We start from the raw sequence: 17,391 nt of genomic DNA on the forward strand, positions 1-17,391 counted from the left end.
ATAGCAAAAACCTGTGACATATTCCCTTTAACTCTTTCCCAACTGTGTGATTTACCATTTGTACACTTTTCTTTTTCTCCCCTTCCCAAAGCCGGAACATTTTTATTTTTCCATCCACATACCGATATGAAGACTTGATTTGTAAGACAAGTTGTAGTGCTGAATTACACCATTCATTTTACCATTAAAGGGAAACTTTCAGCAGGTTTTTGTCCCCTCATCTGAGAGCAGTATGACGTAGGCAAAGAGAAGCTGAGTCAACCATGTATGACTGGTACTGGTTGCAGCCGTTCTCACACAATTAGAGTTTTTAGATTTAACATGAAGCAGAGCTGAGGAAGATAACCCTGCCAACACCAGGCTCTGCATATGCAAAGTCTATAGACAGTGAGCTGCCTATCACAGGAAGGGAAGTGTGGGACCAAGGGGCACACCTGACCAGCTGGTCATAGCAATGATAAGCTCCTGGTGCTAAAACAATCATTGAAGCATACAAAACCTTGGAGCTTGATAAGAGAATTATCATTGAAATCTGTTTTAACCCCTACGGCATGCTGTCTTCAGATTACATAGTAAAAACCTGCTAACAGATTGCCTTTAACCAAAAAATCCAAATGAGGTGAAATTGCAAACAATCTCTCAATTCCTCAGTTTTTGTGGGGGTTTGTTTTTATGATGTTCATTGTGATGTAAAATGACCTGTCAACGTGATTCTTCAGGTCAGCATGGCCTATTGTAAAGTTTATTTTTTATATAAATTGTGAATAAAATTTGGAAATTTGTAAAAGAGAAAAAAAAATGTCACCAGATATCTGCCTCATGGACTAGCCATCAGACACTTGGTCCTCGCATGGCTTGTCAAAGTACCGGTATGTTTCTCTGAACCGCGCCAGCCAGCATCTAATTCCTTCTGTTGTGGTTTGGGCAGTACAGAATTCCTATCAGGTCTCCTTTGAACAATTCATGAAGAGTTGGACATCTGATTTTTTTCTGGTCAAATTACTGTTTAAACACCTTTATGAGCTTTCATTTCATTGTTTTTCTTTTTTTCAGAATATTTCTCAGCTTCCCTGTGGAAGAGCGCTTTATGCTTATGAAGGAAAAGAGCCTGGTGATCTGAAATTTAACAAGGGGGACATAATCATTCTACGACGGAAAGTGGACGAGAACTGGTACCATGGAGAACTGAATGGAAATCGTGGCTTCTTCCCAGCAAGTTATATCCAATGCATCAAACCTCTCAGCCAGCCTACTCCACAAGGGAAAGCACTTTATGACTTTGCAATCAAGGATAAAGATCAGGATAAGGACTGTCTAACATTCACCAAGGTAAATAGACAATAATCCGCTCTACATGAATATTCTATTGATCTCACTGCTGTAATAATTGCATTTAGCTTAAGAAACCACACTTCAACTTTTCAGTTTTTATGTATTGCACCAATTAGTAAGAAAACGATCTAAAAAACTGACAAATAAGCCTTCTGTTCTATTCTCAGCATGATACAAGTAAGATGAGAAGTGCAAAATATGCACACCATCACAGAATATGTTGGTCTGATTTCTGAGGATTTATATAATAGGAACATAGGAACATTTACTAAGCTTTTTTTTTTAACGTTTTGTTCGGTGAGTGGCATGGCCAGGATGGAAAAGGGATGGTATGTAACAGAGATGGGCAATGTAAGCAAACCAAATATTGGTGTAAGTGTCGTGTGAACATATAACCTTTAAAAAGTATGTTTATTAGAATTGCATATAAAATATCACCAAAAGATAACTTTAGTGCACATATAACGTGAAAGACTCACTGACAATTTAGATAAAATATTTCATATGTGACTGTTTTGATACATCATTTCTTTAAAACAGTCAAACATATATTCCAAAAGATAGCCACTATAATGTCTCCTCCTGTTCACACCAGACCATAGATAAGGGGATTGTGGGGTAGCAGGAGGGACAAAAGGGCTAGATAGACTCTAATGGAGGAAATCCCATGTCTAATCACACATGGCCTAGGAAGCTCTTTGTGTCCTCTATCATCCCTGCCTACCAGCAGAGGTTGGAACCCTACAATACGATGTTTGGCACCCTCACTCCACGGCGGCTGTCCCTCACTTACACTGCAAGCTCTGTGCTGATATATGTGCAGGGAGACTAACCCAGACAATAAACAACTAGGATAAAAGTGGAGATGGAATGCTGGGTATCAGGTTCTAGGTCAAGATAGAGATTACTTATCATTCTGATGCGGATAAATATAAGACTCTTCTATGCCTCTGCCTCAACGCGTTTCTCCTTGGGTGGTTCACCGGGAGGCTACAGTATGTTCATAAGAGGTGTAAATATATCCAAAAAGACAAAAGAAGTTGAGCCATAAAATATACAACTTTATTAAAGCACAATAGCCAATCAATAAAAACACCATAAAAGGAGATGCCAATCCAATATAACCAAACAAGGTAAGTATGTGCATATATCCCACATGTTACATGTATACCAGTAGGAGATACAGAAAGTCTTTAAACTAAATATAGTATCACTATGATTGATCAATCATGACTACCTACATGGTACATTCGAGTCCTCTCTGCAAACAAATGACATAAATGCACTTATGCAATGCTCTAACCGCTCTCACTGGATTATCGTACAGTGCTAATTATCATGTATTGTAGCCAAGACATATATGACCTGTATTGGTATTGTTCAACTTGTGTTTATGTGCTTTATATACATATTCATGTCTACCACGCTGAGTCTGTATGTCCAATAAGTAGCTATGTAGGCTCATGTTTCTTTTGTCCAGTCCTTAGTTGTCTCTATAATATTTGCTTATACACTTGTTCTCACTGCGGCACTCATTGTGCGGACACATCCGTCTGGCTAGCCCATGCAGCTCCCCTGTCCTGACACGTCGGACGGGGGTGTGGCTGGACGGCCGACGGCGGGTCCTCGTGATGTGGTACACTGTTGTGTGGTGCGTCACCCTGGGCGTCTCCGGTTCCTCCCCTCTCCTGACATGTCAGAAGGGGGAGTGACGGAGCGGTGGGTGGGCGCGCCATATGGCGGCGATACATGCCGTATTCACACTGCTGCTAGCTAATTGCCTTGAATGATGGCGGGGACGTGCTATATGGCTGTGGTATATGCCGGGTTCACACTGCTGTGAGGTAATTGCTCTGCTCGATAGGGTGAATGTGCTCGTTGGTGGCAATATATGGCGGTACTACAGTTGTGGCCAAAAGTAATGACACCCCTGCAATTCTGTCAGATAATACTCAGTTTCTTCCTGAAAATGATTACAAACACAAATTCTTTGGTATTATTATCTTCATTTAATTTGTCTTAAATGAAAAAAACACAAAAAGAATTGTCCTAAAGCCAAATTGGATATAATTCCACACCAAACATAAAAAAGAAGGTGGACAAAAGTATTGGCACTGCTCGAAAAATCATGTGATGCTTCTCTAATTTGTGTAATTAACAGCACCTGTAATTTACCTGTGGCACCTAACAGGTGTTGGCAATAACTAAATCACACTTGCAGCCAGTTGACATGGATTAAAGTTGACTCAACCTCTGTCCTGTGTCCTTGTGTGTACCACATTGAGCATGGAGAAAAGAAAGAAGACCAAAGAACTGTCTGAGGACTTGAGAAACCAAATTGTGAGGAAGCTTGAGCAATCTCAAGGTTACAAGTCCATCTCCAAAGACCTGAATGTTCCTGTGTCTACCGTGTGCAGTGTCATCAAGAAGTTTATAGCCCATGGCACTGTGGCTAACCTCCCTAGATGTGGACCAAAAAGAAAAATTGACAAGAGATTTCAATGCAAGATTGTGCGGATGTTGGATAAAGAACCTCGACTAACATCCAAACAAGTTCTAGCTGTCCTGCAGTCCGAGGGTTCAACAGTGTCTGTCAACCCATACTATCCGTCGGCGTCTGAGTGAAAAGGGACTGTATGGTAGGAGACCTAGGAAGACCCCACTTCTTACCCCGAGACATAAAAAAGCCAGGCTGGAGTTTGCCAAAACTTACCTGAAAAAGCCTAAAACGTTTTGTTAGATTGTTCTCTGGTCAGATGAGACAAAAGTAGAGCTTTTTGGGCAAAGGCATCAACATAGAGTTTACAGGAGAGAAAAAGAGGCATTCAAAGAAAAGAACACGGTCCCTACAGTCAAACATGGCAGAGGTTCCCTGATGTTTTTGGGTTGCTTTGCTGCCTCTGGTACTGGACTGCTTGACCGTGTGCATGGCATTATGAAGTCAGAAGACTACCAACAAATTTTGCTGCATAATGTTGGGCCCAGTGTGGGAAAGATGGGTCTCCCTAAGAGGTCATGGGTCTTCCAGCAGGACAATGACCCAAAACACACTTCAAAAAGCACTAGAAAATGGTTTGAGAGAAAGCACTGGAGACTTCTAAGGTGGCCAGCAGTGAGTCCAGACCTGAATCCCATAGAACACCTGTGGAGAGATCTAAAAATGGCAGTTTGGAGAAGGCACCCTTCAAATATCAGGGACCTGGAGCAGTTTGCCAAAGAAGAATGGTCTAAAATTCCAGCAGAGCATTGTAAGAAACTCATTGATGGTTACCGGAAGCGGTTGGTCGCAATTATTTTGGCTAAAGGTTGTGCAACCAAGTATTAGGCTGAGGGTGCCAATAGTTTTGTCTGGCTCACTTTTGGAGTTTTGTGTGAAATGATCAATGTTTTGCTTTTTGCTTCATTCTCTTTTGTGTTTTTTCATTTAAGACAAATTAAATGAAGATAATAATACCAAAGAATTTGTGTTTGCAATCATTTTCAGGAAGAAACTGAGTATTAGCTGACAGAATTGCAGGGGTGTCAATACTTTTGGCCACAACTGTATCTGCCTTATTCAACAGACATGTTAGGTAATTACTTGGCAGTTTAGGGCTATTTAAGGACATTAACCTATGAGAGCCACACACTTTACCCCCTTGGACGAAGCTGGAGCGAAACACGCCGGGGATTGTGCCTCACAAGGTTGTATGTCTCCTCAATGCACTCTGCACTTTTTATGAATCGAGCTGGCGCTTAGATCATTACATTGTGGACATTGGTTTGTGTGCCTATTTTAGCAACTATTAGCTGCAGTTATACGTTGGCCCTTGCCTGCACTGAAGCAGTAATATATATACATTGGTGTTTACCTTTACCATATGTGCACCTCTATCTGTGAGGCTATATTTTTCATTGCCATTTCTTGTATTGCAAGCCATATTTGCACTATACATGTATATATTTGCACATTTTAACCATATGTCCACCTTTATCTGTAAGGTCATATATGTCTTGGTTACAATACATTATCATTAGCACTGTGCGATAATCCAGTGGGAGCAGATAGAGCATTGCATAAGTGCATTTATGTCATTTGTTTGCAGAGAGGACTTGAATGTACCATGTAGGTAGTCATGGTTGAGCAATCATTGTGATACTATATTTAGTTTAAAGACTTTCTGTATCTCCTACTGGTATATATGTAACATGTGGGATATATGCACATACTTACCTTGTTTGGTTATATTGGATTGGCATCTCCTTTTATGGTGTTTTTATTGATTGGCTATTGTGCTTTAATAAAGTTGTATATTTTATGGCTCAACTTCTTTCATCTTTTTGGATATATTTGCACTTTTGAAGTGCCATTGTTGGTAGACCCATTTCTTTGGATATATCATAAGAGGTGTAGCTGCTGCAAGATGATTAAAGGCCCATGGTGGTGTACCTGGGCTACACAACATGTGCTTTTAAATATGGCCCCACCATGTGTCATGATAGGTGCCATGCAGATCCTCCCCAAGTTAAAAACTATTGGTTAGTTAAATATGTAGGAGTTTGTCCAATAAACCCCTCCCCCTTCCCCACATACTAATGATATACTTGAACTGACTCCATGCCAGAATATACTAGCATCACAAAAGTGGGATAGCCCATACCTCTCACTCCAAATTGTTTTGCCCAAGGCATCGGGTAGAGTCGATATGCGATGATGCTTCCATACTGTGCCGGCGTGATGATCTGCCAGATACTGGAAATGTTTGCGTTCCAGGTTGAGGCACATATGCGCTACATGCACGTTTGCAAGAGATATACACTTCCGCCGATTACCGGAAGAGATTGCACTCCAGACTGGAACGCAGAGCAAAGAGCGCTTTAGTATATAGCGATGGAGAGGAGGATCTCCCTGATCAATGCAGGAGCGCAAACACAACAAGACTGCTAGTGTAGACAGAATGTAACCCTATGTCCATGGCTGAGATGTCAGTCCATGGGCAGTGGCAGGCGATGCCACACAATGGTAACAGCACATTCTGGTATATGAGTGGGTAGGTAGGAGGAATTACTATGAGATAGATTATTACATTAATAACCAGGAGGTGGGATAAAAAATTAATGGGGCCAAGGTTTTCTTATAGTCCATTATCATTGATATAGATATAACTCATAATAAGGATGTCACATAAAGTGATACATTCCAGCTTCAGAGGTTACAGTGGAACCCATGGTTTATTGGGAGGGGGCGCCCGGGATGTACACTATTTACAGGAAGCATGTTTACAGGATTTGTTCATTTAGCCCCTTGAAGCTCAAGGATTGGATCCTAAAGGTCCTTTCAGCTTCCTTCTTAATAATCCTTCTATGCAAATCCCCCCCTCTAACAGATGGTTTGTCAATCTCCACCATACAGAAGGAAATATCACTGAGATGGCCATCGTACTCACTGTATATGTGCCTAGCTATCGCAGTATCTCTTTTATTCCTAGTGTCCCCCAGATGTTCACCCACCCGGCTCCTCAGTTCTCTCGTAGTATTCCAGATGTAATCAAGAGGGCAAGTGGAGGTGGCCTTATAGATGTCATGTGGACCCGTCCTGTGTGACGCGACCCGCAGGCCGGTAACTGAAACAACCCGACGCGGCACGTGAAGCTGTCCTGTGTGACACGGCCCGCAGGCTGGTAACTGTAAACAACAAGACAAGGGGGAGGGACAACAGTTACAACGGTGGGCCCTGCGATAGGGAAAGGGGACATGGAGACCTCCTGCACTCCCCTGAGTCAGTGTCCCTAACGCTCCTAACGTTCCCTATACCGGTTCCGCACCGGGCGCTGCTCAGGACATCTGTCTACCTAGCACACCCTACACCTATACCTTGCTAGGGAGCTGGGTGGCGCAGGCACTGGCCCCACCGCTGTACTAATACACACGAAGGGAAAACACAAACAGGGGAACACCACTTAGCTTTACTCTGTGCACTTGCTCCTGGCAACAGAGTCCACCACCAGAATGCAGCTCTCCTCCTGAAATGCTGCCACCAAGCTCTGTGAGAGCTACAAGGAAATCCCCTATGACTCCTTCCATACCAGGGCTAAGACAGTGCTGCAAGGAACGTTCTCCAGCTCCTTCCTCCACCAAGGATGGTTGAAATGAATACTATCACCAACTATGATTGCAACACCAGTGGCTCTTTTATAGCAGAGCCAGCAATCACACCTGCATTATAAATGTGCACGTAACTAAAGAAACAGAGTGCAATGACGCTCACCACCACTGGGGCAAACTTAGAACAAACGGCACCACAGTGCAATAATCCAAATAGCCACCAGGGGCAAAAACCTCTCTAAGCACAGCTTGAGAAAAAAAAAGGTTACTAGTGCACTATATCTGTCATGATCCAGCATGGATCATGACAATAGAGTAGACCAGATGATTTACAGTTTCCAAAGTCCCTTATAGACCTTCCCAGATGCTGAATTAGTGAAGGTCTTGCAGGGGGTCATCCACCTACAGTTGCAGCAATTTCCAGATCTGTATGAGTCACATAGTTTTCTATATAGCCATGTGCCTAGTGTTGGTGGTCTGGAGTACAGGCTATGAGTCACTCTGTAACCTATTAATCTCCTCCTCGGGTAGGTCACCCTCGGAGTTAATGGAACCAGTCTATTATTACTTCGGTCTACTAATAAGACATTCCAATGTTTCTTAAGTATGTTAAATACCCTATCCGAATGGCAGTAATATATACCTATGACCCTAGTGGATAGCCTCTATCTAGGAACCTCCATATGAGGTCCCACGCCTGTGTCCTTAACTCACTTGTGTGGGTACAGTTCTTTCTGATGGGGAGGAACTGCTCTTTAGGTATGCCCCTCTTAAGGGCTAACGGGTGGTGGCTGGTCCATTTCAGGAGACTGTTGGTAGCATTCGGCTTCCAATACTTGCGTATGCTTAGATGGCCGTCAGCTTCCATGCGTATGGTGAGGTCTAAGATTGCAATTTCCCTATTATTCTTTTCACAGGTGTATTTAAGACCAATACAGTTAGTGTTGAGGAGCTCCATGAAGGAGAGGAATTCGGCCCTTGAGCCAGACCAGCACCAAGATGTCATCGATATATCTGGCCCAGAGGCCAAAGTATGTATGCCACCATCTCTCCTGATCCTCAAACACTATGGTTTCCTACCACCAGCTGAGGAGCAGATTAGCATATGTGGGAGTACAAGGACTCCTGTTATGATTGGGTCACCGAGGAGGAAAGCAAGACCAAGCTAAGCCACAGAAAACCAGAGAGGTTGGTAACTAAGCGGATTGCAGACCCCTGATCCTATCCACACAACTAGCAGTAGCTGTGGAGCATACCTACGATGATTCTAGATGCCTCGACACAGCCGGAGAACTAAATAAGCCTAAAGCAAGAAAGGGGAAATCTAAACTGCCCCAGAGCAGACCCCAAAGGAATAGATAGCCCCCAAACATATATTGTCGGTGAGACAAGATGAAAACACAAACGCAGGCAGGAAAATAGGCTGAGCAAATGATGGGACCCAAACTAACTAGACAGGACAGGAAAGAAAAGACACTGTCTGCAATCATGCAAAAAACCCTGCAAAAAATGCCCAACACGTCTGATAGAAAAAATACTGAAGTCACTAGATTTCCCACTATATCAGCACCCTGGTATATTCTGAAAGCAGAGCAAAGAGAGGCCAATCTAATAAGTGACAAAAACAAACTGGCACAAGCAGTAACATAAGGATGGAAATTCAGCACAGCCCCAGCCGGGGCTGACTGACCACACAAAACTGAAATAGACAAAACCAAATCAAATGTGAACAATAGCAAAAGAACACTTAGCTTGAGCATGCAGGGACTGAGCTGAAAACTAAGACCTCAGGAGGCAGGAAAAAATTACCAGCAGGGATAGAGGGAGTCGGCTGTCTTAAATCCAGTCAGAAACTCCCAATGTCCAATCGTCCTCCTCATTATCAGGTGGCAGGCCTCTGTTAATTAGATCAGCTCCATTACCTTCTGTAACCACCAGAGGGAGCCCGGAAAGAGAACTTGCGACCCCTCTGTCAATATAACCATCTCCACTACCTTCACCAGTAACCAGAGGTAGGCCAGAAAGTGAATTCACAACAGACTCCCCATAGCGAGCTGGTGGAAGTACTTCCTATTTAATAGAAAATAGTTGTTTGTGAGGGTAAAGGTAAGGATATCCAGGAGGAACTTGTTATGTTCTGTGCATTGCACTGCTGGTACTGAGATAGTGCTTAGTGGCTGCCAAACTGATCTCATGTGGGATACTGCTATATAGGGACTCTTCAACAATGGATGCCAAGATGACATAGCTATCCACTACCACATCCTCTAGTTGGGTGAGGGTGTGTAGTGTATCCCGCACATGAGATGGGGGTGCAGTCACAAACGGTCACAGAACCCTATCAATCTACACCTCTAGGTTTAGTGTGATGGAATTTATGCACGACACTATAGGGCGGCCCTTCAGGTGCTCCAGGCCCTTGTGTATTTTGGGCAAGGCATAGAACCTAGGTGTGTCAGGTCCACTGGGAACCACAAATTTGAATTTATTGTCAGAGATGAGCATCTTCCCCCTGGCTGTTTCAAGGATGGCCGATTTACACTAACCGACTTACGGCATTCAACGACCGCCAACTAGTAAATATGGTATGTCTTACCGCTGATTGTTTAATATCCTGTTTACAAAGGAAGACCCCAATTCAGATGTTCAATGAACAATCTCTAGTAGCTCGTTCAGTGTGCATAGTCGGATATTGTTCTTGGCAACACAAATCTTGTTTACACAGGAGAATGATGATATTTTGTGCAGAAGATCATCACAAAACAACTTTTCACCCAAGGAATGCTCATTCATGATAATCTTGCAGAATAAAATGACCTTTAGACTATACAGTCTAAAAATGCATTGTATTTACCAAACTGCATGAGCCACTATGATAAATGTGATTCATTTTCAGGAGGAAATTTCATCTAAGAGGATTATTTAGTGTAATTTTTTTACTTGCTTTATCAATTTTTAGACAAATGTATGAAAGTATTGCAAAATGTACAGCAAATTTTGCACAATTTACTTTGTTGCCCATTTAAAAAAAATGTGACCGGAGACTAAAATAAATTCCACAGTTGTCAAAAATGCATCTACTGTAATTTAGCATAAATGGATGTTAGCAAGAAATAGCATAGAAATTAGCAAATATTGAGCAGTTATTCAAAAATTTTAGGTCAACATTTAGAAAAGAAAAGTTCAAAGGAGTGAACATTGCCTTATTTTTTTGTTTTATTTTAACCTTTGTGGTCCACCAAAATGGCGACAAGCCAGCTACCATTCTGATGAAACGAAGCAAACTACAAAAAAATTGCATTTATAGAGTAGGTATTTTTGAATAATTTGAGTAGAAATTAAACCCTTTTGAATGAATGTACAGTCTATGCTTATGTACATGAAACACAGAAAAACACAGTATTAGGCTGGTTTCACATTTGCGTTTTTTAGCGCTGGAAAAAAACGCATACCTGCGCATGCGTTTTTTCCCCTATATTTAACATGGGTGCGCATACCTGCGTGCTGGTAAGCGCATGTATGCGATTTTCATGCGCTGCGTTTTTTTGGGGTGTGCGTTTGGATTTTCCAGACGCAGCATGTTGCATTTTTTGGCCCTGCAAAAAAGCGCATGCGCACATATGCGCACGTTTTGCGCTAAAAATGGCCATTATAGCCTATGGATGCGCATACATGCGCACTGGCATGCTCATGTATGCGTTTTTTTGCACATGCGTTTTTTTTTTAACCATGGAATTTAGGGGTTTAGGGTTATGGTTAGGGTCAGGGTCAGGGTTAGGGTTGGGGTTAGGGTCAGGGTTAGGGTTAAGTATGGTTTGGTTAAGGGTCAGGGTCAGGGTTAGGGTTAGGGTTAGGGTTAGGGTCAGGGTTAGGGTCAGGGTTAGGGTTAGGGTCAGGGTTAGGGTTAAGTATGGTTTGGTTAAGGGTTAGGGTCAGGGTTAGGGTTAGGGTTAGGGTCGGGGTTAGGGTTAGGGTCAGGGTTAGGGTTAGGGTCAGGGTTAGGGTTAGGGTTAGGGTTAGTTAGGGTTTAGGGTTTGGGTTAGGGTTAAGTATGGTTTGGTTAAGGGTTAGGGTCAGGGTTAGGGTTAGGGTCAGGGTTAGGGTTAGGGTTAGGGTTAGGGTCAGGGTTAGGGTTAGTAAAGTCATGGTTTGGGTTAGTGTGAGGGGCCAACTAATGTTGGAAAAAAACGCAAACGCGGTAAAAACGCACTAAAAACGCATACAAACGATAAAAACGCTGCGTTTTTTTCATGCATGCTCATAAAAATGCTTGAAAAAAACGCAGCAGTTGTATGCTTTTGTATGCGTTTTTTCAATGCGTTTTTTTGCGGGAAAAACGCGCTGCAAAAAAAAGCAAGTGTGAAACTAGCCTAACAAACGTGTAAAAATACTCTGTTGTAAAAAGTAACAGTAAACAGTATGTGCTAGTAAAAAGATGATAACAAAACAGGGTATTTGGTTGATACGGTTTTTGCAAAAAATGTATACTAAGCCGCTCTGCCAAACATCAAGGTATACCCATATCAGAGCAGTCCCTAACTGATGTATTTAAAAACCTGACCATGTGTATGGTACCTATATGAGCATGATTCAGAAAGGTAATGTCCGATGTGGACACGCTGTGGAAGACGGCTTATATGTGCACGGCCCACACTGGAGGGGTGGAGACCTCCATAATCTTGCAGAAACAAGAAACCAATTGAATATAAACACATGGGCCATGCACATAGTGAACAAGTCTGTAGGACAGTATTCACACCACCAAAAGACTGAAACACAGAAAAACACAGTGTAACAGACGTATAAGAATACTCTGTTGTAAAAGCGGTTTGTGTACATTTTTTGCAAAAAATGTATCAACCAAATTCCCTATTTTGTTATCATCTTTTTACTAGCACTTGCTGTTTACTGTTACTTTTTTACAACAGAGTATTTTTATAGGTTTGTTATACTGTGTTTTTCTGCAGTCTTTTGGTAGTGTGTTCACTGTCCTACAGACTTGTTCACTGTGTGCATGGCCCATGTGTTTATATGCTTATGTGCATGTATATTAGGGCATCTGTTAATGATTTTGGAAGGCTCATTCAAATAATGTCAGGCCATATGTAAATTTAGAAAATATAATTTCCCATTTAACTGATCTTCAATGTATTTTAGCTTATATTATACAGAAGTCTCTAAATATTTTCTCCTATTAAAATAAATAAAACATACAAACCCCTTCACAACATTTGCGTATTTGCGAAAATATTCAACCCTTGGCATTTTTTTCTGAGGGTTTGCATCAGTTCATGTAAAGAACATGCCTATAACAGTGAACATTTGTTTTCTTTTTATTGTGAAGCAAACAACAACTAGGACAAAAAAAATGAAAACTTCAGTGTTAACAACTATTCACCCCCCCAAAGTCAGTACTTTGTAGAGCCTCTTTTTGCAGCAATTACAGCTGCAAGTCACTTTGGATAAGTCTCTATGAGCTTTCCATGTCTTTCCACTGGGATTTTTTTTTCCATTCCTCAAGGCAAAACTGCTCCATTTCCTTCAAGTTAGATGGCTTCCACTGGTGAACAGTAATCTTCAAGTCTGACCACAGATTCTCAATTGGATTAAGGTCTGGGGCTGGAACTAGGCCACTCCAAAACATTTACCTTATTTTTCGGATTATAAGATGCAACCCAAATTTTGAGGAGAAAAATAGGAATTTTTTTTTTTAATAAAATGGTGGTGCCTCTTATAATCCATGCGTCTTATTGCTTACCGGGGGTGGTGGCTGCGGTGAAGCTGGGTCCCCGGGTCGCTGCTGGAGTAGGCAGGAGTGGGGTGATGCTGCAGGCCGCATGCTGAGATGAGGTGGTGTTTCGATGTGCGGCGCACCGCTGCGGGTGTCTGGTGCTGCTGCTGATGTCTGGCACTACTGCTGGTGTCCGGCGCTGCTACGGGGGTGTCCGACGGTGCTGCTAAAGGTGTCTCCGGTGATGCGGGTGCCCAGCGATGATGCGGGTGCCTGGCGGTGCTGCCCGATGCTGCCGCGGGTGTCTCTAGTGCTGCCGGGGCTCTGGCGACATTTTGTGAAAGGCCAGAGCCCCGGCAGTTCCATGGTTTCCTGTGCGGTGGACTCCGGGAAAATGGCCAAAGGGGGCGGCACATGCACAGATGGAGATCTCGGCACCAAGATCTCGCGAGATGAGATTTCAGATTTCAGCGCTGAGCTCTCATCTCCTGAGATCTTGGGACCAAGATCATTATAACTACCTAAATTCACACGTTTAAAAAAAATAAAACACATACTCACATCGCTCCCGTTTCCCTAGCACTCTGCTTTGGTCTTTGCTGCGTGCCCTGAGGCTCCACACAGAAGACGCGATGTATTGACCTGATTGCGTTTGCTGTCTCAATTGCGCACACAGAGTGATGGAGTCGGTGGCTCCTCCTCACTTATTATACTCACTGCTTTCTGTATAATGAGGATGCGGATAACTGTGAAATCAGAACGCCAAGCAGGGGAGAGTGGTCGCTTGGTGTCGATGTTTTCAGCTCTTTGGGTGTCTAAGTTCGGAGGCCAGATATGAACAGCCAGAGGGTCGGATATGGCCAGCTGGCCGCATATTGCCCAGGTCTGCTCTGGACTTTAAAGGGAATCAGTCACCCCATTTTTGCCCCATAAGCTGCGGCCACCGCCATCCGGGGCTTATCTACAGCATTCTGTAATGCTGTAGATAAGCCCCCGATGAAACCTGAAAGATAAGAAAAACATGTTAGATTATACTCACTGGGGGGCGGAGTCGGGTGCAGTGGTTGGCGCGGTCGGGTGCGGTGGGTGGGTGGCGCGGTCCGGTCCGGCGCCTCCCATCTTCATACGATGATGTCCTCCTCCTTGCTTCTCCCTCGGCTCCGGCGTAGGCATACTTTATGTGCCCTGTTGAGGGCAGAGTAAAGTACTGCATTGCGCAGGCGCCAGGAAAGGTCAGAGGGGTCCGGCGCCTGCGCACTTCAGTACTCTGCTCTGACCTCAACAGGGTAAATAAAGTACGTGTGCGCAGGAGCCAAGGGAGAAGCAAGGAGGACATCATCGTATGAAGATGGGAGGCACCGGACGGGACGGCGACACCCATCGGACCAGGTCGAATGCCGGGGTGAGTATAATCTAACTCTTTTTTCTTATCTTTCAGGTTTCATCGGGGGCTTATCTACAGCATTACAGAATGCTGTAAATAAGCACCTGATGGCTGTGGCCGCAGCTGATAGGCCAAAAATGGGGTCACAGACTCCCTTTAATTTGTCTAATAACTGCAGTAGTGAATAACAGTGAGTGTGTTAGGCTTATGTTCACGCGACAGTATTTGACATCAATATTTGTAAGCCAAAATAAGGAGAGGAACAATCAGGTGAAAAATATAATAGAAACACGTCACCAGTTCTGTAGTTATCACCCACTCCTGGTTTTGGCTTACAAATACTGGGGTAAAATACTGACCAAATAATGAACGTGTACACGTGGTCTTAACCTGTGAATATCACAGGTCTACAAAAAAATATTTTTTGTAATCATCGCAGGTGACTTTGTACTTTTCTGAATCATCTTTTTGTCCTGATTTCAAAAATGTATATAGTTTTTCTGTAGCATGTATAGTTTCCATGGAGCAGCATCATTATTATAAGGTATAAGAAATATACTGGCGACATTAAAGGGAATCTGTCACCTATTTTTTCGTATATAAGCTGTGGCACAGCCATCAGGGCTTATCTACAGCATTCTGTAATGCTGTTGATAAGCCCCGGATGTAACCTGAAAGATAAGAAAAACGAGTTACAGTGGTGGCCAAAAGTATTGACACCCCTTCAATTCTGTCAGATAATACTCAGTTTCTTCCTGAAAATGATTTCAAACACAAATTCTTTGGTATTATTATCTTCATTTAATTTGTCTTAAATGAAAAAACACAAAAATAATTGTCCTAAAGCCAAATTGGATATAATTCCACACCAAACATAAAAAAGAGGGTGGACAAAAGTATTGGCACTGTTCGAAAAATCATGTGATGCTTCTCTAATTTGTGTAATTAACAGCACCTGTAACTTACCTGTGGCACCTAACAGGTGTTGGCAATAACTAAATCACACTTGCAGCCAGTTGACATGGATTAAAGTTGACTCAACCTCTGTCCTGTGTCCTTGTGTGTACCACATTGAGCATGGAGAAAAGAAAGAAGACCAAAGAACTGTCTGAGGACTTGAGAAACCAAATTGTGAGGAAGCATGAGCAATCTCAAGGCTATAAGTCCATCTCCAAAGACCTGAATGTTCCTGTGTCTACCGTGCGCCATGTCATCAAGAAGTTTAAAGCCCATGGCACTGTGGCTAACCTCCCTAGATGTGGACGGAAAAGAAAAATTGACAAGAGATTTCAATGCAAGATTGTGCAGATGTTGGATAAAGAACCTTGACTAACATCCAAACAAGTTCTAGCTGCCCTGCAGTCCGAGGTTACAACAGTGTCAACCCGTACTATCCGTCAGCGTCTGAATGAAAAAGGACTGTATGGTAGGAGACCCAGGAAGACCCCACTTCTTACCCCGAGACATAAAAAAGCTAGGCTGAAGTTTGCCAAAACTTACCTGAAAAAAGCCTAAAACGTTTTGGAAGAATGTTCTCTGGTCAGATGAGACAAAAGTAGAGCTTTTTGGGCAAAGGCATCAACATAGAGTTTACAGGAGAAAAAAAAGAGGCATTCAAAGAAAAGAACACGGTCCCTACAGTCAAACATGGCGGAGGTTCCCTGATGTTTTGGGGTTGGTTTGCTGCCTCTGGCACTGGACTGCTTGACCGTGTGCATGGCATTATGAAGTCTGAAGACTACCAACAAATTTTGCAGCATAATGTAGGGCCCAGTGTGAGAAAGCTGGGTCTCCCTCAGAGGTCATGGGTCTTCCAGCAGGACAATGACCCAAAACACACTTCAAAAAGCACAAGAAAATGGTTTGAGAGAAAGCACTGGAGACTTCTAAGGTGGCCAGCAATGAGTCCAAACCTGAATCCCATAGAACACCTGTGGAGAGATCTAAAAATGGCAGTTTGAGAAGGCACCCTTCAAATATCAGGGACCTGGAGCCGTTTGCCAAAGAAGAATGGTCTAAAATTCCAGCAGAGCATTGTAAGAAACTCATTGATGGTTACCGGAAGCGGTTGGTCACAGTTATTTTGGCTAAAGGTTGTGCAACCAAGTATTAGGCTGAGGATGCCAATACTTTTGTCTGGCCCATTTTTGGAGTTTTGTGTGAAATGATCAATGTTTTGCTTTTTGCTTCATTCTCTTTTGTGTTTTTTCATTTAAGACAAATTAAATGAAGATAATAATACCAAAGAATTTGTGTTTGCAATCATTTTCAGGAAGAAACTGAGTATTATCTGACAGAATTGCAGGGGTGTCAATACTTTTGGCCACAACTGTATATTATACTCACCCGGGGGTCCGGTCCGATGGGTGTCGCAGTCCGGGTCCGGCACCTCCCATCTTCTAGCGATGACGTCCTCCTCCTTGCTTCTGTCGCGCTCCTGCGCAGGCATACTTTATCTGCCCTGTTGAAGACAGAGCAAAGTACTGCAGTGCGCAGGCTCTGGGAAAGGTCATTAGAAAATGCTGTAGATAAGCCCTTGATGGTGGTGGCAGCAGCTTATATATGAAAAAATAGGGGACAGATTCCCTTTAAGAAAACAGTAATCTACATTTCAGAAAAAAATGCTTCGCCTTACAAAACCAAAATAATTTCGCATGCAAAATAGAAACCATAATATGAGCAGAAATTAAAAGTGCTTGACATTAGACTGTCGTTGATACGATTTTTCAGGGTTGTCCCTGTATAATATCCAACAGTAATCTGCCATCATTCAATCCAAAAACCCTGGTAGCGGTGTTCCATTACTTTAAAGGGAAAGTGCCATGATTTTAAATTTTTTATTAATAATTATTGATTATAC

The 17,391-nt window shown here is 42.8% G+C and overlaps 1 protein-coding gene across 2 annotated transcripts in view; it reads left to right on the forward strand.

Moving 5' to 3' along the window:
* Positions 1 to 17,391, forward strand: part of SH3RF3 (SH3 domain containing ring finger 3) — a 631,222-nt gene that overhangs the window by 274,688 nt on the left and 339,143 nt on the right. For both annotated transcript variants that reach the window (XM_073590505.1, XM_073590506.1), the window contains exon 2: positions 1,054 to 1,329. In XM_073590505.1, the coding sequence (XP_073446606.1) occupies positions 1,054 to 1,329 (276 nt within the window). The remainder of the gene's footprint in view (positions 1 to 1,053; positions 1,330 to 17,391) is intronic.

This window comes from Dendrobates tinctorius, unplaced genomic scaffold (genome assembly GCF_039654945.1).
Source record: "Dendrobates tinctorius isolate UK_male_01 unplaced genomic scaffold, ASM3965494v1 ptg000117l, whole genome shotgun sequence".
NCBI classification, from domain to species: Eukaryota; Metazoa; Chordata; class Amphibia; order Anura; family Dendrobatidae; genus Dendrobates; species Dendrobates tinctorius.